This window comes from Bos taurus, chromosome 21, assembly GCF_002263795.3.
Source record: "Bos taurus isolate L1 Dominette 01449 registration number 42190680 breed Hereford chromosome 21, ARS-UCD2.0, whole genome shotgun sequence".
Taxonomy (NCBI): domain Eukaryota; kingdom Metazoa; phylum Chordata; class Mammalia; order Artiodactyla; family Bovidae; genus Bos; species Bos taurus.
Genome location: NC_037348.1, coordinates 45,348,655 through 45,369,502, shown reverse-complemented (window position 1 = coordinate 45,369,502; position 20,848 = coordinate 45,348,655). Strand labels below are relative to the sequence as shown.

At 39.4% G+C, this 20,848-nt stretch overlaps 1 protein-coding gene across 2 annotated transcripts; it reads right to left on the bottom strand.

Annotated features, from left to right (window-relative positions):
• Nucleotides 1-514: 514 nt before the first annotated feature.
• Nucleotides 515-16,683, bottom strand: FAM177A1 (family with sequence similarity 177 member A1). Of its 2 annotated transcripts, NM_001103329.2 has the most exon segments (6): nt 540-2,529; nt 2,829-2,926; nt 3,513-3,579; nt 10,260-10,433; nt 16,411-16,531; nt 16,629-16,683. In NM_001103329.2, coding segments are annotated over 5 exon segments (639 nt in total). In that variant the 5' UTR covers nt 16,504-16,531; nt 16,629-16,683; the 3' UTR covers nt 540-2,322.
• Between the last annotated feature and the right edge of the window lie 4,165 nt (nt 16,684-20,848).

Sequence of the window (20,848 nt, the reverse complement as noted above, 5' to 3'; positions counted from 1 at the left end):
CATTTTAAACATACATAATCTTTAGAAATAAAGGAAGTTTTCCTGGAATATTTCTGACATTAGTCGTTAAGAATTTGAATACTTGAAAGAAAGTTTAAATTATATCATTTAACTTTGAATCTTCTTCTAAAGTATTATGTATATCAAAGATTACAGAATTCCTCATTCATCAGAGAAGGGTCATTTCATTTCTGGGAAGTATTTGGACATGTTTATTTTAATAGAGTATTTCAATAAAAAGTATTCTAGTATTTTACTTTAATTAAAATCATTGGTATAAAAAAAATCTGTCTAGCTTGATTAACCAGCACCAGGGTTACATTTCACAAAATTTAACTCCATTTTGTTAAGAATTTTTGTTAGAGAATTTGTTAATGAAGTGTAAAGATTCTCAATTATACTGTTTAGTTTTTAAGAGATGAAAGAATAGAAGAAGGTAGAATTGCATGAACTATGATTCAGAAGGAACAGTAATTATTCAAAGGGTTGGAAAGGAAGAAAAAGTGAAAGAGGCTTAAAAATAAGACAAAACCATTTAATGCATTTATGGGAAATTTTATACTCTGCATAAATAAGAAGTATAAAAGTTTAAGGCACAGTGAATATCTATATAAACATTACAAACTGGCCATTGTTGGACAAGTAAAAATAAAATTCAAGAAATGTAACACCTTCATAAATCATTATCTTCCTTCTACTACAATCAGAAAACTTTCTGAGTCAACTCTTTTACATCTGGTACCTCTAGAGAGAGAAGATTCAGGTCACCTTTAGATATGCTTGCCTTTACAGGATACCCAAATAAATATGAGTTTGCATATCTTCTTGAATGAAGATAAAAACAAGGGGAACACATCAGATTATCATTCTTTACTGGTAAACTATAATTTATGATGACATTACATAATCTGAAGATTAACTCTTTAAGCACTAAATTATGTAATTTATATCCATGACTAAAAAGATTACCATCACATGCCATGAACCACCATACTATGAATCCATGTAACAGGATTCCAAAAAAGAATTATCTTCCTAAATCCTTCAAATTTCAATTGAAGAGCTTAGTGGCCAGATGCTCACTGCTAACAGACTTCCATATAAGCCCAATGCACCTATGTTGTTTGTTTGAAGCTATACTTTAGGCAGATATATTTAAGACTGAACTTAACGCTATTTAGAAGACTATTAACAACGATTAATCTCTAAAGGCTCTTTAAGTTTGTGAATAGGTTTGTAGCAGCCCCATATCTAAAATATACATTTCTCCTTACATTAAGTTATAAATCAAAGTCATACAGATACCTCTTAAGATTCTGAACACATACAGGAATATTTTCAAAATTAGTTTCATATTATACTTTTGTGAGGTCTGCTAATGGCACAGTGGGTACAGGGATGGCCAACCAGGTCAAGCAAACCCTCCACTGTTGCTACTTCCAAGTGGTTAGTGACTGTTCATTTCATTATGCCACCACTGCACCTTGTACAATATTTAACAGTGAACCCCTGGACGGTTAAGTCTTCATTTGTCCCCCAATATCACCCTGCAACTACATGACCCAGAGGAGGCATTCAGGATTGAATGACTGACATAACCAGAATGCTATGTGGATAATCACTAGGTATTACTATTTGAATACAAATACAGTAATAAATTTATCCCATAACTAGTGTTCAAACTTAGCTATTTAAATCTGAATAACTACTGAAAGAGAAAGTAAGATTAAATAACCTTCATTAAAAATGGAAACCCATCTTAATATTTGGTGTTATAAACTCAATCACCTTCCCATGAAATAAAGTTAATTCTCAAGGAAAGAAAATCCAAAATGCTTTTATCGTGCTCCTTTTATTACACTCAGTAAACCATCCTTAGTATGAAATGAATGGTTAGATATATAAATATAAGACATAACATGAGAAAATCGAGGGCAAAAATCCTCATTTTAATCCAAGACCACAAATATCAGCTCCAGTTAGTCTTCATCAGCAACTTACCCATTTTTTTTCTTACACAAAGACAAGCTTGATAATTTAACTCTTCCTAGTTGGTGGTTAAGGCTCTAGAATGTCCTTACCTTTTTTAAAGATCATTTTAAAACCAAAGCACTAATTTGACACAGTAAAAGCACAATACAAAGATCCAAATTTCAAATCTGGCTTTTGCTAGATAGAGTTTAAGAATAAAGAAACATTCTTCCCTTTCTTGATAATAATTTAAAATATAAATAATTGTATTAAGTCCCAAGACCCATTGAATAGAGAATGTGAAAGTTTCTGGTATAAAAACTACCTTAGAAGTCTGATAGTCATTTCATTCTACAGAGGGACAGAGACTGGATTTTGTTTGCTTTCTGTAATTACTTCACAATCTCCCTCCATTTCAAAATTGAGATTCACAAATGAACTGGATGCCAGCGTTTCTGGTTGATCAGACTGAACAACGGAATCAGCCTGCAGCTTATTTTGTTGGTATTGTCTTTCTGCTTCTTCTGACATCCTATTTTCTTCTTCTTCTTCTTCTTCCTAAAAAGAAGTAACAACAATAGTTGAAACAGAAATGTCCAAATGGAACAGTATTTTTCTCCCACTTTCAGCACCCAGCACAATGAAATCTAGCTTAATTGTGCACATCAATCCTAGGAAAAGCTAAGTATTACAAAATTCTAAAATGCATGCTAATCTGATAAAGAATGACTAGAATGAAGTGCCTAGTGTTAGGAGGCTATCTCTGGGACAGCTAGAGGATACACGTCTTCATTATGCAACCCATTCAGTCCACAACAAATGAAACTGAATCAAGAAAATGTAAAAAGGAGACACACCTCCTTCTTCATCCGGTAATACTCATCAATTGCATACTGGTATTTTGGGGTGCTGATGCCCAAAACAGATGCAATCTTCTCTCCAAGAAAGTCACACACTAAAAATATAAAAGTTATAAAAAAAAATACAAAAGTCAAATGGTTTACATAATTCCATGTACATTTCTTGAGCCCTTTCTATGTGCAAAGCACTGTAGGAATACAAAATTTACAGTCCCTGCCCTCGGAGAGATTATCAACATTCGGTACATCTTATCTGTGTTATCTTCCTTGATTTCCCCAAGAAACACTAGTGGCTCCTTCTGGGCTCCCAATAACACTGCTGGGAATAAATAAGCAGTTAAATAGAATGAGAACAATGTCAGGGAACGAAATGGCAAAACAGAAAAATAACTGCTAACAGACCTTTTCTGTTCATGTTCACAAACATGAAAACTGTATCTAAATGAGTATAGCTGTTTTTCAGTCACTTTTTCTTCAAAGCACATCCAGAAGCTAAAGAATGTATTAAGGTGAAGTATAGGTTAGATTAGTATCTCCAGTGGTAGCTAGCTAGCTGCTGAGAAGGGCGTGACTAAACTTCCCATTGTTTCTCCTTCATTTCGGAAACACCCTACTTGGCCAAGTTCCTGTTCTGGGAATATATGATACTGGTTATACAACATTCAAACAAAAAAGCAATACCTGAGAGGGTGGATGTGGCAGCACGAAGCATGTGAAACCATAAGTAGGGGCCCCAGGTAAGTTTTGTCTGCAACAAGAGGTTAGGTTAGCAACCTTCATACTTAAATTTATTCCATATATTTAGGCCAGGATGAAGCAGTCAAATACTTGGTGGGTACACAGAATATTCTATAGATAGTATAACAAATAGGCTACAATCCAATAAAAAAAATTAAAAGCTTTGTAGACAGAATGTCACAAAGACATTTAACATTCACCCATACAACTACCATCACCTTAAGTCCATGGAATAACCCAAAAAAGTGGCAGTCACTGAAATGGAGTTGTTAAGTCACAACCTTGATTATTTACGAACTGATAATCCAGAGCCTTCCTTTCTCCTGTCTTGCTGCTTTTTTTTTTCTGTCTTCATTGTTCAGAAACACATCACAGTGTGTATACAGTCAATTGAAAGATTTGTAAGGAATCATACATACAACACTTCTGGTTTAGTGGTGAACTGAGGTTCAGAGAAATTAAGGGTAAGTGAGGGCATATCAAATGAACTTTCAATGGTAAGCAAATAAGTAACCAGTAAGTGGCAAGATGAGTTCTTTTGTTAATTTAAGGATTAAAAAGGGACTAGACCATGCAACCCAAGAAAAGTTTAACATATAACTGGCAGGCTAGAAACACTGGCAGACTGCCATCCACACTACACACCTCATAGTTAACCTTGGTGCTGTAATTCCATAGAAGACTTCTATAAAGCCTGACACATGGATGACAGTTTGCCTCTATGGAGGAAACTGGTCATAGGAGCATGCTTCAATATACCAATATTTTTGTTTATGAAAAGAAAACACAGTTATAGAGCATAGGCTCTATCAAATACATTAGTATTGTTTCCATATTGGTTTCTCAGAGAGAAGAAAAAGATAAGCCTTAATCCATAATCTTCTTAGATAAGATATGCTGATGATTACAAGAGCATTAAAAAACCAAATACAAGAATATCTGCAAGACTGAAAACCACAGACACTAGAAACTGCTTCTTTTCTGTTGGTGAAATGGAAGTATGGTCCTTTCCTGATATCCGAAGCTGACAAGGTTGCCAATTTCAGTGTTATTTCCTTTCTTCCTGGTTAAGGAAAAATTTTCACCTGAGGGCTTTCAAGTCATTTTGAGTGGACACTATGTGTCTAATCAAGTTCTCATGCAAATTACTTTAAAAAATAGCATCATATATTTCAAATATTATTTTAAAAGGATATATCTAAGACTGGGCAGACAGGCTAAAGCAGAGGAGGAAACAAAATGAAAAGTAGGTGACACTATTTTTGAAAGGACACGCAAGAAAGGTACCTCCTTTGTCTCTCTTCACACGAGAATGGATGTCCAAGCAAACAAATACATTCAAGAAAGTACTGTATATTTCTGGCTCCCTGATCAAATCTGCTATATCTTCTGTATTCAGAGCAGAAGGCATTTCTCATGTGGGATAAGGGTTAGTTCAGGGGCTCTGTTTAATATGCTCTAACACTAGCGTTTACATATGTCTTACAGCAAGTGGGACAGTGCAGAAATAAAGGGAATAGAATCAATTTCTATAACACATAGTAAGTGATAGGGCCAAGAAATTACTTAGAAAAAGATTCAGCAAGATTTTGAAGGAAAGTACATAACTCCCACTGGAACAATTCTCTTGAGGTTGTTTCTACAGAAAATAATTGCTAACGTCCAGATTGTAACTACCAATGGGTCAAACCTGTTCCAGAGCTAAGACACTGGATAAGGATTCCTGAAAACCATCTATCATTATCACGCAAAATTATACAGAATGAATGAATGGGGTGTTTTGTTCAGACGCTGACCTAGAGTCTGGAACCCTGACACCACTACCGGCATCACTACTGCCCCCACTGTCCCAGTTAACAGGAGAACTGAAAGATCTAGTCTTCAAGACTTCCAGGTTATGGGTGCAAACTCTAGTAGGTTCATTCATTTCTTCAAAAATTTAAGTATCTATTTCTTCCTGAATAATTATTCACTTCCTTAATAACAAACTATTAAGCCTTGCTATTTTGGGACTTTCCTGGTGATCCAGTGGTTAAGAATCTGCCTGCCCATGCAGGCACACGGCAGGTTCAATCCCACATGCCGCAGGAAGATCCCACATGCCGCAGAGCAACTAAGCCTGTGTGTCTCAACTTCTGAAGCCTGCATGCCTAGAGCCTGTGCTCTGCGCAATGAGAAGCCTGAGCGCTGCAGTGAGAGAGTAGACCCCGCTCTTAGCAACTAGAGACAGCCCACATGCAGCAACAAAGACTCAGCACAGTCAAAAATTAATTAATATTAAAAAAAATTTTAAACCTAAGCATACATGTGTTTTACAACATTATTACACTTTTTCTATCTTGCTGGTTTTCCCATTTACTATATTGAAAATATTAAGCATATTTCTTAAACGCTTCTATTTCTACAGGCAGAAAAACTAGGCCCAAAATATAATCATTTGGAAAGCTCGCCCTTCACAATGTAAAACTTCACAACAGAAAACTTACCAATAAATATTCACCAGTAATATATGAGACTGTCCATTCCCTTGTGCCCTCATTACAGTATACTGTCCTTTTCCTTTTTATTTATTTTTATTATTTTGGCCATGCCTTGCATCATGCAGGATCTTAGTTCCCCAACCAGGGATTGAACCCATACCCCTTGTAGTGGAAGGGTGGAGTCCTAACCACTGGACCACCAGGGAAGTCCCACATCCTTTTCCTTTCTTAAAATTTGATAGGCAAAACTGAGCCCAGATCATTTTTAGTTCTGACTATATTATGAAAGGTATCAATCCATTTATATAGGTAGCAATTATGTGCATAATCAAAGTTTTTAATGTGTATAGTTAAATACACATATATATGCATATTTGAGGAACCCTAAACAAAACTACCACAGGTTAAAGGAATTACTGGAAATATGTCTATTCTTAAGACACATCTAAGGTAAAAAATCTAAGGAAAATTGTAAAAAGACCTAGGTCTCCATTTCTTACTTTCTATCAGGTACCATATGCCAGGAGTATTATTCTTAAATCTTTATTTAAAATATCTGGGCTTATCTTTAACTGGGTCAGTTCTACAAATCTTCTATATAAACATACCAATACCAATGCCAATACCTTTCCCAAATTTCTTTGTTCTCAGATTTATGATGCAATAGAAACAAACAGATGGAGAAGGAAATGGCAACCCACTCCAGTGTTCTTGCCCGGAGAATCCGAGGGACGGGGGAACCTGTTGGGCTGCCGTCTATGGGGTCGCACAGAGTCGGACACGACTGAAGCGACTTAGCAGCAGCAGAAACAAACAGAAAATGGACAGTCTGCTCTTCACATTAAGTGAAGCTAGATCTGTCTTCAGTGATTAACACCTGAGAGGATAATTGGTACTTTGCTAAAAAAGGTAACAAATGTTGGTGAGGAATGCAGAGAAACTGGAACCCTTACTTGCTGTCGGTGCGAATGCAAAATGGCGTAGCCATTATGGAAAACAGTATGGAGGGTTGCTCAGAAAATTAAAAACAGAAATACCATATGATCTAGCAATCCCACTTCTGGGTAGTACCCAAAAGAACTGAAATTAGAATCTCAAAGAGGTATTTCCACTCTCATGTTCACTGCAGCATTGTTTACAGTAGTCAAGGTATGGGAACAACAGGAAGCGCAGTGGGAGTCCAGTCTTGGCCACAGCAAGGTGACTACTCCACGACTGGCCAGACCTGAAAATCAGCTCGGACTAAGCATGCTGCCTTCCGGTGAAGGAAATACAGACAGGTTTCTTATCACCCAGGTTTCTTGTCTTAGTTTAGGCTTAAGAATTCAAATAAATTCCAACGACAACATGCTACATAGAGGGTAACTTACAATTTTAAGAATGGATAGGGACTTCCAGCAAAAGAGTGGGAGGAACCCTGAGAACCCACAACCCAGTGAAACTGGTGAAAATTATTTTAAATGAACATTTAAAGCCTCTGGAAATGGTCCTAAGGGTATATGACAAATGAGTAAATAACTAATCAAGAAAATAAAGGAAAATGTGATAAGAAAATGAGTATGCAGTACGTGAACCAAGATCATAGGCCTTCCCAGCAAAGTGAAATGGAAAGTCCACTGCAGACTGGTGCAACTAAGAGCACAGGGCTCCTTCCACCCCCAGCTTCCAACTAGAGGCGTTTCTTTCCAGAAAGAATGGGACATTAATCAGCATTTCTCAACCTGCCCAGAAGCCATCTATTCCTGAGACTAACTCCCAGGTGAGTGCAGTTGACAGGGGAGGGCTCCCTTCTTCCATCAGCTTCCACTAACATAATGGAGGCTCTACCTTGAGCATGGTGCAAGTGAGAATACGGCGACACTGACCCCAGTTCATTAGCCAGTGGTTCCATGCCAGAAGAGATGAGCCATGACCTAAGGCTTCCTTCTGCTCCCAACCTCAACTGAGCATTCAGCTCCTAAAGTAGGGGGGTCACGAAGAAATGCACTACTATCCCTAACCCCCACTCTGGAGCTCTCTACCTAAGAGATTTTGCCCAGGAGGAAAAGCAGGCCATCAGACAGATTGCTCCTAATTTCTGCCGTGTGAACTGACTTCATCTGCAACAGAAGTGGAAAAGTCCAAGCTTAAGGGTACTCTCAAAATCAGTGAAGATTTTGGTAAAAGGTACTTGGGAAGAAATTCTTCGATTCTATCAAGATACAGGATCACCTGTAGTTGATCAGCTAGTTTGAAGCAGAGAACAGCAAGTGAGGAGGAAACAGAATTTGTTAAAAGAACCCATCAACTGACTAGACAAATAAACAAGCAAATATTACAACAAAATCAAGATCCTGGGTAGTGGAGATTTGGGAAGACGGAGAGGGGCCCACCCAGAGTTGTTACAATATATTATCTAAAATGTCTAGTTTCAAAAAAAAAGTATGAGACATGCAAAGAGACAGGAAAGCATGACCCATACACTGGGAAGAAAATTAAAAAAGCAGACAACAAAACTACTTGTGAGAGTGACCAGATGTTGGATTTAACAGGAAAAACTCAAAGTAGCCTTTATAAGTATGTTCAAAGAATTAAGGAAACCATAGGGCTTCCCTAGTGGCTGAGATGGTAAAGAATCTGCCTGCAGGGAGGGAGACGCAGGTTCCTGGGTCAGGAAGATCCCCTGGAGAAAGGAATTGCAACCCGCTCCAGTATTCTTGCCTGGACAATTCCATGGACAGAGGAGCCTGGTGAAATATAGTCCATGGGGTCACAAAGAGTCAGATACGAGTGAGCGACACACACACACACAAACACACACACACACACGTGTAAAGAAATAAAGGAAGGTATGATAGCAATGTCACATCAAATGAAGAGAAATTATATAATAGAACCAGATGAAAATTCTGGTGTTGAAAAAGTACAATAACTGAAATGAAAATTTTAATAGACGGAAAAAGAAACTGACAGAAATGAGGGGAGAAATAGACAATTCAACAATCACAGTTGGAGACTCCAACACTCCATTTTCAATAATGAATAGGGCAACTAGGCAGCAGATCAACAAGGCAACGGAAAACAAAGAACACTATAAAGCAACCAGACCTGACGGACACCTGTAGAACACTCCACCGAACAGCTCTACCACTGCAGGAGACACTTCTACAGTATTCTGCAAGCATTTGGAATTGCCCTCGATGTACAGTTTTACAGTCCTTTGAATGTTTGCTATAATAGAGAATGTGCATCTGATTTTTTTAATAACTAAAATTTATTAGAACCAAATCTGAAGAAAAACTAGTAATAACACTTTTTAAACCAAATCTAAATGAATAATTCTCTATTCTGCTACTCTGCTTTATTTTCTTCATAGAACTATCCATAGTCTGATAATTATATTGTTTATTACCCTTCTGTCTACGGTGTAAGAGCATAAATTTACACTGTCCATTGCTGTATCACCAGCACCTAAAACAGTACCTTTTACAAAGTCAGTAAATATTTCAGCAACTGAACTCTCAGAATGACTACTTAGAAGGGCAACATTCCCTTTTTAAAAATGTACAACTAATCGTAATTTTATAGTCACATCTTTAATAGTTTAGAAGTTCTTAAGTTCAGCTGGTGAGGAACACAGAGTTAAGAACTATACACTCCTAATCAAAACGAGGCGATATAAAAAAGAAGTAACAACCATCAGCGGCATATAACATTTAATACAAAGGGATAGGAATTCAAGCACTCTGCTTAGTGAAGTAAATCTGAAAGAAACCTATCCATGCTGACAAAAAACTTCTGACTCTCAAAAATAAACCATTCACGCTACTCAAGACAGGAAAGAGGTCCATCCATACTGTGTAAAAATACTGCTTTCTATCAAAATCAAAACACAATGTTATAACCAGAATATAGTTTATTTAAACCTATCCCATGGACAGAGGAGCCTGCTAGGCTGCAGTCCATGGGGTCTCAAAGAGTCGGACACAACTTCTCACTTTCATGCATTGGAGAAGGAAATGGCAACCCACTCCAGTGTTCTTGCCTGGAGAATCCCAAGGACGGGGGAGCCTGGTGGGCTGCCGTCTATGGGGTCGCACAGAGTAGGACACGACTGAAGCGACTTAGCAGCAGCAGCAGCAGCAAATGGTTCCTTCCATTCAGTGATTAAGGGAAACAAATCAGCTAGAACAAAACCCACTGACAAAAGGCTCATCAGTCTCACACCTACCGGATCAACAGGAGGCAGAACGTCTTTCTTCTCCAGGCTGTCCACTTCATCTTCGTCTGTGCTGTACTCTTCCATTGTTTCACCGCTAACAAAGTGGATGACTCTCCTTGGGACTTTCTTCTTTTTTCCTATGACTCCCAGTTCTACATTTTCAAAGCCTCTTTCATTACTCATCTAATGTCAATAATAAATCAGGAAAAGGAGAGTTTCAAGTGAGATTAATTTTCTTCCATATAACCAAAAAAAAAACTATTTGGGGTTGCTTTATTTAGGGAATAAAGAAATACAAGCCAGTCTATAAACAGTTTTTTTAAAAAATAAGACAGGTCACACACACAAAAGAATATCGACAGCAAAAATGAAGGGTTTAACGAACTGAATAACAAAGCAAACCTCTGCACACTCACCACCAAGGTTAAAAAATAAAACTTAACCAATTAAACTTTTTAAGTCAAAAGCTTAGAAATCAAGCAGCACACTTTAGGTCACAGCATTCCAATGCTGTATAATATGTGAAGATATGCTGGACATCAATAATTTTAAAGAATTATGAAGGAATTAATGTGTAATATCAAAGGAAAATCATACAGATACATATACATGTTAGATATGTAGTATAAAAAAACAATTTGTATTAGGTAACCACGGTAAGTCTTTAGATTTGAGTTAAGCTATGTGTGAGCAAACCAAAACCAGTTCAGCTTAATTCTGAACCTCTCCTTTTCTCAAAACAGAAGTCCCAAATGCAAATGCCTTTTAGGTCCAAGCAGGTACCACAAATGAGTAAATACTGCTATCGATGAAGAGTAGAGCTTTAAACAAAAGCATGCCCCAACTAAAGACATTAAAATTGAAAAACTTTAAAGCACCATGCAGGTCAAATAAAACTCATTTGTAAACCAAATCTGGAAAGCAGGCCATCAGTGTTCTATATGAGAACTTCCAGACTTCTCAGGCACTAATACATACAGGGCAACAGTTTTCCTGATAGTAAAAATATTTTTACAAATTTTAAAACTATAATAGTCAAAGGAATTCTAATTATATCCAAACTTCATTCCTAAAGAAACACTAATTTTACCGCATACATACAGCCAATGTTCCAAAACTTAGAGCAAACGCATTTTGTGGGAGAGGATGAAGAGCTTTTCCTTGTCATCTTGTCGCAAGTTTAAATTCCTAAGAAAGCCTCTCTTGTATCTTCTTAATAAGAAGATTTCAAAAAAGCACAGCACAAGTAATTGTGAAAAAAAAAATCTGACAACACTGGTTACCCCTCGGGTTAGGTACAAAGATGGGGAAGGAGGTACAGGTAAAGGAGAGGTCAAGTGGGCTTTTTATGCTTTGTGTATTTCGTTGTTGTTTTACTTTCATGATGAGAATGTTCCTGTATTACTGGTTCAAATTTAAACCTAAACCTAAAATGACTAGCATGCTTAGACTTCATGTTGGTGGGACTGTCCAGGACGGAGTCCAGAGTTCAAAAATTTCATCCTCTATAAGGATTCTCTGTGACCCCAGGGACTGCAGCTTGCCAGGCTTTTCTGTCCATGGGATTTCCCAGGCAAGAATACTAGAGTGGGTTGCCATTTCCTTCTCCAAGGGAGCTTCCCAACCCAGGGATCAAACTCACATTTCCTGCATTGGCAGGTGGATTCCATCTACTAATGCAAGAGATGTAGGAGACACAAGTTTGATCCCTGGATCAAGAAGATTCCCTGGAGGAGGAAATGGCAACCCACTTCAGGACAGGTCACAGTCCACGGGGTTGCAAAGAGTCATATGTGACTGAGCACGATGATACGGTTGGAGATATGCCAACACATAATTTAAACCCATGATTGTTGTTCAAACCTAGAAAAGTTTTTTGAATTGCACCTGCAAAGATATGGAGTTGCACTGATAAAATAATGGACTTGCCCAGAATTGCCCAGTTATGCAAGTATAAGTAACTTTATTCTTATGAATTATTTCCTGTTAACCCTCTAAAGTCCTTCTTAGAAAACAGATATGGTTCTTCTCTTTCCTTCACTTTCCAAAGGTAAGTTTAGTCATAGGCCAGGATTTGAATCCAGGTATATCCAACCCAAAGAACCCATGCATTGTTCCATGACACACGCGAACATCACTGACAGCAACTATAGCTGATGTAGAGCAAACTGAGATAAAAATCTTGACAACATGGCCTATCTATAAAATAACCTGAAAAAACAAAACCACAATTCTCCCTAGCTGTCCTGAGGTTTCAAATATATCCTAGTCCTTAATAAAGGAAAACCACCCCTTTATAGTGTCCATAAATAAGATGGACAACAAACAGCCCACCCACACCATCATTCTTCTGTCACCAATCCCTAAGCATGGTGAGCCGTTCCTACCCAATCTCATTTTTCCCCCTTCACATCAAATTTGGTTTATGCTTGTCCTGACACCAATGTCTCCTTTTGGACCAAGACTTTATAGGCAAGGAAAAGTCAGAGGAGCTGGGTTAGATCTCCAGTCATCATATGACCTGGGTGGATCTGATGCTAAAGCACCAATCCCAATCAATGAACAGAGTTGAGACCTTCTGTAGTCCATCATGATGCCTTATTCCACCCCCACCCCACCCCCATCAGAGCTGAAGAAGATTTTCATTCTCCCTCTAGCAATCTCTCATTGGTTTAAGTTTTCTTTTCTAAGACACAGGCAAAGGAGAAAGGGTGTCTCTCACTGGTTTAACTATTTTGTCTTCTTTAGACAGCTTTAATGAATAAAAACATTCTGGCTGGGTCATAACAACTGGTATAAACTTACCTACTAACTCCATTAACTGACTCTTGGCTATATTTTTTTCAAGAAGATAAAAAAAAAAACTACAAAGAGGAAGGCTGAAACATGATTCACATTTTTTCATTCTAATGCCAAAGTTAGTTAAGTACAAACAGAACTTTGAGTAATACTCTATACATGACATGCAATTTCAAAAGGCATTTTATTTATTCTAATCATCACATTCCATATAAAGATCTTTACTAAAGAGATTTTCATTTAAGTTTTCTTTGAAATTTTTAATATTCATTTTTGATACAGTAAAACCCAAGCTTTAGGTATAGCAGCTTAAACAGGAATGAGTAAACTTTTCCCACAAAGGAGAGAGAGTAACTATTTTAGGCTCTGAGGGCCATGTAATCTCCGTGACAATTACTGAACTCTGCAAAAGCAGCCATGGACAATACATAATGAATAGGCTATGTTCCAATAAAACTTTATACAAGTTAGTGGCTGGTGGGATCTGGCCCACAGGCTATAGTTGGTCAATAGCTCTTCATCTCTCTTAAGGAGTCAATAGCTCCTTAAGTTCCTCATCTTAAGGAACCAGATTATCAAGTAGAAAAAAAAATCTGTGAAAGAACCTATGCCATGTGATTCCAACCTCTGCTTGGCAAGAAGTAGGGGGGCAGTTAGTTAAGGAAGATACTGATAGGTAAAACCAACCAGAAAATAATTCGATTCAAAATTTCCAACAATTACGAAAGCTATTCTCTGAATTTGCAAAGGTTTCATTTTTACAGATAAACAATAAATCTGCTGGTAAGAAAACTGTCACTGCCAACTACAGAAACTCCATTTCAACAAATGCCAATGATCTGACAAAACAATTTTCTAACACCAGGAAATTATGAACTGCAATGTCAATTAACACTTTATTATCTTTCATGGTTAATGGTACTGTTTAAATCTGCTTATCTTATTTCTTTGGCCTGTTTTCAACGGCAATTGTCTTTTTATATACTCCCATAGTGCCCAGAACTTCTTAAAAACATGTATTACGCTTGGAATTTATTCTGCATCATCTTCGCTAGAGAGGTGATCAGCAACATGGAAGCAGGCACAGTGTGTATCCCTCACTGCTGTATCCTTTAGCCTACAGCTCCTGGCACATCGTGCTTGGTGCAGGCGTGCTAATAAAACAAATGAACAAGCAGTACTGAAATTTTAACTCCTTTAATAATACTGAAGCTGAGATTCTGCTTAAAAGTCTAGTTGGAGCAGATGCTGAACGGCCTGGTTTGAAGCCTAATTCTAAACACACACCCAGGTTCCTGTCTCTTACTTCCTTCCCGACATGACCCTTGGGATTTCTCAGTTCTGATAAACAGAGGATGGCAGGCTCTCCTTCCACCCAAGTCTCCACCTCAGTGGCCTCTCCCCTCTTACTGTGGTCAACTGGGCATAGATCTGGGATTCCCGGAAACATCTCTGCTACAGGAATGTGCATGAGAAAGCACAAAGGGAAAGTTAGAAAACTGTGTGTATATATGAACCCACTTGTGTATAACAGGATTATATATGCACAGGCAATCCCAGAAAGAATACACCAGAAACCTAACAGTTACTTTTGGGGAAAGTGAATGTGAGAAACGAGTGATGGGGGGATCCCTATGATTTTTTCCTCTTTGCTCTATGGGACTTCTCTACGTTTGAATATTTATTTTATTATTTTTTAACCAAGACTGCAAAAATAACATAACAGTACTAAGTTGCAACAAAGAGCCTCTCTTCCAACATTCATCTGGTAAATCAGTACAGGTATGTATACTTTGCTACTAGAGAGATTCAAAGCTGAAATCATGACCGATACAATTCCAGTAACAGAAGGAAGAATCAAATGGAAAACACATCAAACACTGTGGACTAAAAGGGTCAGCTCAAGTATACCTCCTGTCAACAAGAGGTCTCGACTCAACTGAACATGGCAAGTGGCTTTGTAACCATTTAGCGTTACCCTTGAATTCCTTCTTGCAGGTTACCTTCCTCCTTCCTAAGCAGGAGAAAAAACAACTCCATATATAGTCTAGCCTCTGGACAACTTTTTTTTTTTTTAATGCAAACTACTTAAAATATTAGAACAAACATTTGGGCACCATTCTCCAGGAATCTGGAGTTTGGGGGAAATGTCTTACATTCAAGTAGTTATTCTTAAAAATGAAGCCACTCAAAAGCTCTCCTCTCACTGAGGACGGGAAGATTTTACACAGAAGCAACTAGGGTTTTTAACATCAAAACTGCATACTCCTGGGCTGGTTTCTCCCCTGAAGTGGGAAATGGCAACCCGCCCCAGTATTCTTGCCTGGAAAATTCCATGGAGAGAGGAGCCTGCCGGGCTAGAGTCCATGGGGTCCCAAAGAGCTAAGCACGACTCCGCACACGATTGAGCACACGAGCTGGTTTCAGGTAAAGCCATTCCTTCATTAGCCAAAGATCCTACTACTACTATTTTAGACACGAAATCCAAAACAAACAAACCTCCAAACCTTACCTAATGCTCTAAACTTATGCTATTCAATACATAAGTTAACCACGTGTGGCTAAGACTCTTGAAATGTGGCTAGTTCAAGAGGAGATGTGTTGAACTACACGAAGGATTTCAGACTAGCACAGAGAGACAATGAAATATCTCAGCGGTAACTGTCATCTAAATTGCAAGTTGTTGTTTTTTTTTAACAAACTAGGCTAAATAGAATATCAAAATTAATTTCACTGGTTTCTTTTTAGTTTTTAAATGAAAATACAACTTACAATGCAGATAGCATTATGTCTATTGGACAGCGCAGCTCTGGGCCTTAGTTATCTCGTTGGAGAAATGCGGATAAACGTACACCTTGTGCCCAAGTAATAAGGATTAAATGCCGGGGAAAAGCCTGTAAACGCGTATTACCTAGCTGCTATCTGCTAACTAAAGGGCAGATGCCAAGTAAGGCGCTCCCAAAAGGAGAGACTGAGAAGTGACTGTAGCCATCGCCACCTGGCTTCCTGCTACTCCAAGGACAGCCTTTCGGGTACACGCCTTCCTTCTAGCTATCACAGACTCGAAGCCGCAACCTCACCCCGCGACACTCGAGGCCTCCCTGGAGTCTGCGGCGCTGTCAGCGGAGGCGTTGCCCAGCTGCGCCGCGACTAAAGGGGCGTTCGCCCCTTCCCTCCAGCCGACGCTGAGAGGCAGGGACACCGTGAAGAAGAGCTCCATACGGAACCTCCAGCGGACGGCCTGCTCGAAGGAAGGCCGGACAGGCCGAAAGGGCAGGCGGCGGACTAGGCAGACAGGAGGCGGGGCTTTCTGGCCTCACTCAGCCTCGGGGCTGTCGCAATCGTCTGCGGCCCCACCTACCTGCTGTGCCGATTCCCTGAACGCCGAGGCGGCCGCAGCTCCGGAGGCATTCACGGCTTCTCCCTCCTCACGGCTCGCTGGCTCCCCCTCCATCGTTGTCGCCGCCACAGGACTGCTGGCGCTGGCGAGATACAAGGTTATGGTCGATAAGCCCAATTCCATCCTCCGCCTCCCCGCCCAGCTGCGGACCGAGCCAGAGGTCAGGAAGTGGGACTCACCGGCAGGGCCCGCCTAGCGCCGCGCCCCGCCACGCCTCGGCGGGAGGGGCGGGGCAGGGAGGCCTTGGGTGGGGCTTGTGTGGGGCGGGGCTACTGGCGCCCCGCCCATCCAGCTCGGCACCCGGGGCTTTGCCAGAAACGGCCTAGACTGCACAACTGCGGGGCGGGGCGTTATGCTGCAGCGTTTCCGGTCCGGCCCAGGTCCGGAGCTCGCCGCCTGGCACCACCAGTGACGTCATGTCTCGTACCTGTACCGGGAACCTGACTTCGGGATCTTCACGCAGCCGCTCACCAACTGCATCCCGGGCAGTCATTCCCAGACCTTGGTTTCAGTACTTCTGAAATATGAGCAGCTTCGTAGTGTGCTTCAAAGACTTATGATGAGATGTAACTGCTGAAAATATATTTTTTAATGAAAGGTTCATACTACGTATTCCATTTCTTTTATGGATGGCGATCTAGCCAAGATACCTTGAAATAAGAGCCTCGAAGGCGAATTTTGTTTCCACCTATATGAAATACTTTATATGTAACTAAAAAAGTGAGACCTGAAGAAGAGCAAAGGGCAGTAACAAGCTTCTATTTTACAATAACAAATGTGAGGAATAATTTATTATCTGTTTAGGTGTGTATGTGTGTGTGTAAGAGGGAACATTTCAGACTTTTACAGTTTTTCCCAGTGTTCAACCAAATTAAAAAGTTATGATTGCAATCATTATTGCATTACTGTAGTTGGAGCATTTCCAGGTAAGTGGTCTTTTATTGTAGTTTTTTAGTATGAGAATTTTCATGCAATTTTTACCAATTGTAGAGGTCAAAAATAAAATACACTATTTTGGTCATGAAGAGGAGTTTCATTTGATACTTTGAATTTGATTTTCAAGCCAGTCAAATTTCATAAATACTCCCCAAAGTTATGGCCTACAATATCTTCTGTGTCTGCAGGCCCAACACGGCTACAATCTTAGTTATTCCTTTCTCTCCTATGCAAAATTCTTTTTCTGCTTAATATTCTTGTATACTTTCTATCCTGAATATAACTATGATGACCTAAAAACCAAATTGAAAACCTTAAAAACAGAAGTTGATTATTTGACAACCATCTTTATTTTTTAAATTAGATGGAAATTCATCCTCTATTGTTGCTAAGGTACACAAGTGCTGTCTAGTGGCAATAGGAAGGAGTTGAGACAATCCAAAACAGCGAAAACAAACTGCAATAAGTTGAAAAGAAAAATAAAGAACCAATTGTTAAAGGCTCCATGGATTGGCTGTCAAAAACAAGCCAGTTGTTCTACGTTACATGTATTCAAAAATCCCTTTCCTGTTAACTGGCAAGAAGGGTAATCAACAGCTTATATCGTTAAAAAAAATTAGCGGAATGTTTTTAATTGCATGATTTTATTTTGCAAATTGGCAATTAAACATCAAATCATAATTTTCACTGCCACAAAACTTATTTTCATGGTTTACAAGTACATTTCTTAGTTTACTGAAAATTCAAAATGCAAGTCACATTCCAAGAGGAACTAGAATAGTTACTTTTTAACACAAATATGCAATTGAAGAGCAGTCTTTTGCAAAAGAACAACTTATAGCAAGAGAAAAGCACATCGATTCTAATGGTTTTATTTGGGGCATTGACATTTTTGTCCTTATCTCCAGACTGTCACAGGTCAACTAAAAGTAGACAACAAAACAACATGCCAAATCTTTCTTTCACTTTGTAATATAAGTTGTATTGTATACCTGTGACAAAAAGATAAATTTGGGTATTACTATAATTTACTTGAAAATGTAACTGTTACTTAAATTTAGTTATCTAATGATGCATGTAGAGCTAAAAAGGTAAATGTAGTTATGCCTATTTCTATGAAAGGCTGGGAAAACAAAAACTCAATAACCAGGAGTGTCCATCAGATAAAAAACAAGACATTTCATGGTTTTGGCATAGGTACATATATATTTTAGTAAAGAATATTTATTTCAAGGTATAGTTTCATAATCAATCATGCACAAGAAAAAATGTTTAAAAGGTGTTAAAGATGCACTTTTTCGATTTGAAGCAATGGCCACTCCTGATTTGGTGAATTTAGTGAATAATCTCTCTAAAACAATCCTACACAAATGCAAGACCACTAAAATCATGAATTTGCAGCTGCAGCATCTGACCACTGCCACTCAGCAGCCACCTCAACAGAAAGACCAAAATTCTCTCCAGGGTTCCTTTCAAGGCTAGGTCCCTGCCACTATCATAATCAGCCTGGCCACTGGAAGAATTACCCAAAGTTCAAAAGAAGGCCTTATTCACAGCCCAAAGCTACCCTCTTGGACCCTTTTCATGAACATTCTGGGAAATTTGAAATGCACCTCCCTTTTGTAAACAAACACTCATGAAGTCCTGAGAAAAGTTTGGGGTCTTTCCATTGGGAGAGTTGGACCTTCTTTTATAGTAGCTGAGGCTATTACCACTCTTGTGGACATAGAGACATACCACTCTTGTGTCTTGAACCCCACCAGCCTTCAGGCCCTCTTCCTTAGAGTGCCAGAATGGTCCAAATGGTGTGAGTTCCAAACACGGTTGTGAAGATAAGTCAGTTAACCCCCTTGCCTTCTGAGATAGGTTCTTTTCAGGGAAGTCATTAGTTACTTCTGTCCCTGTACATTTTGGGGGGCCAAGACCTCCTGGGAAAATTACACACTTACATTTCCTTTTCCCTAAAAGGAGAAATACACTTTTATTTTGACTCCTCAGGGTCTACCTCCAACTCTTGTCCTGATATTGAGATTCCCCATCACAAGGATTTGTTAGATTCTGTTCCTTCTACATTATGGTCTACCTCTTCAAACAACATTGAACACATTCATTCAGTTCAGTTCAGTCACTCAGTTGTGTCCAACTCTCTGCCACCTCATGGACTGCAGTACACCAGGCTTTCCTGTCCATCATGAACTCCCGGAGCTTACTCAAACTTATGTCCATCGAGTTGGCGATGCTATCGAACCATCTCATCCTTTGTCGTGACCTTCTGCTCCCACCTTCAATCATTCTCAGCATCAGGGTCTTTTCAGATGAGTCAGTTCTTCACATCAGGTGGCCAAAGTATTGGAGTTTCAGCTTCAACATCAGTCCTTCCAATGAATATTCAGTACTGATTTCCTTTAGGATTGACTGGTTGGATCTCCTTGCAGTTCAAGGGACTCTCAAGAGTCTTCTCCAACACCACATTTCAAAAGCATCAATTCTTCGGCACTCAGCTTTCTTTATAGTCCACCTCTCACATCTGTACATGACTACTGGAAAAACTAAAGCTTTGACTAGACAGACCTTTGTTGGCAAAGTAATGTCTCTGCTTTTTAATATGCTATCTAGGATGGTCATAAGAAAAGGCAATGGCACCCCACTCCAGCACTCTTGCCTAGAGAATCCCATGGACAGAGGAGCCTGGTGGGCTGCAGCCCATGGAGTCGCTAAGAGTCAGACACGACTGAGAGAATTCACTTTCATTTTTCACTTTCATGCATTGGAGAAGGAAATGGCAACCCACTCTAGTGTTCTTGCCTGGAGAATCCCAGGGATGGGGGAGCCTAATGAGCTGCCGTCTATGGGGTTGCACAGAGTTGGACACAACTGAAGCAACTTAGCAGCAGCAGCAGCAGGATGGTCATAACTTTTCTTCCAAGGAGCAAACATCTTTTAATTTCATGGCTGCAGTCACCATCTGCAGTGATTTTGGAGCCCAAAAAAATAAAGTCTGTCACTGTTTCCATTGTTTCCCCATCTATTTCCCATGAAGTGATGGGACCAGATGCCATGATCTTGGTTTTCTGAATGTTGAGTTTTAAGCCAACTTTTTCACTCTCCCCTTTCACTTTCATCAAGAGGCTCTTAGTTCTTCTTCATTTTCTGCCATTAGGGTGGTGTCATCTGCATATCTGAGGTTATTGATTGGACTTCCCTGGTGGCTCAGACGGTAAAAGTGTCTGCCTACACAATTCAGGAGACCAGGGTTTGATCCCTGGGTTGGGAAGATCCCCTGGAGGAGGAAATGGCAACCCACTCCAGTACTCTTGCCTAGAAAATCCCATGGACGGAGGAGTCCATGGGGTCACCAAGAGTCGGACACGACTAAGTTTATTGATTAGGTGCTATCAATTAAGATCCAGGTAGATTCTAATAAACCTTTGCCTCACCTCAGACAATACTCTCTCAGGCCTGA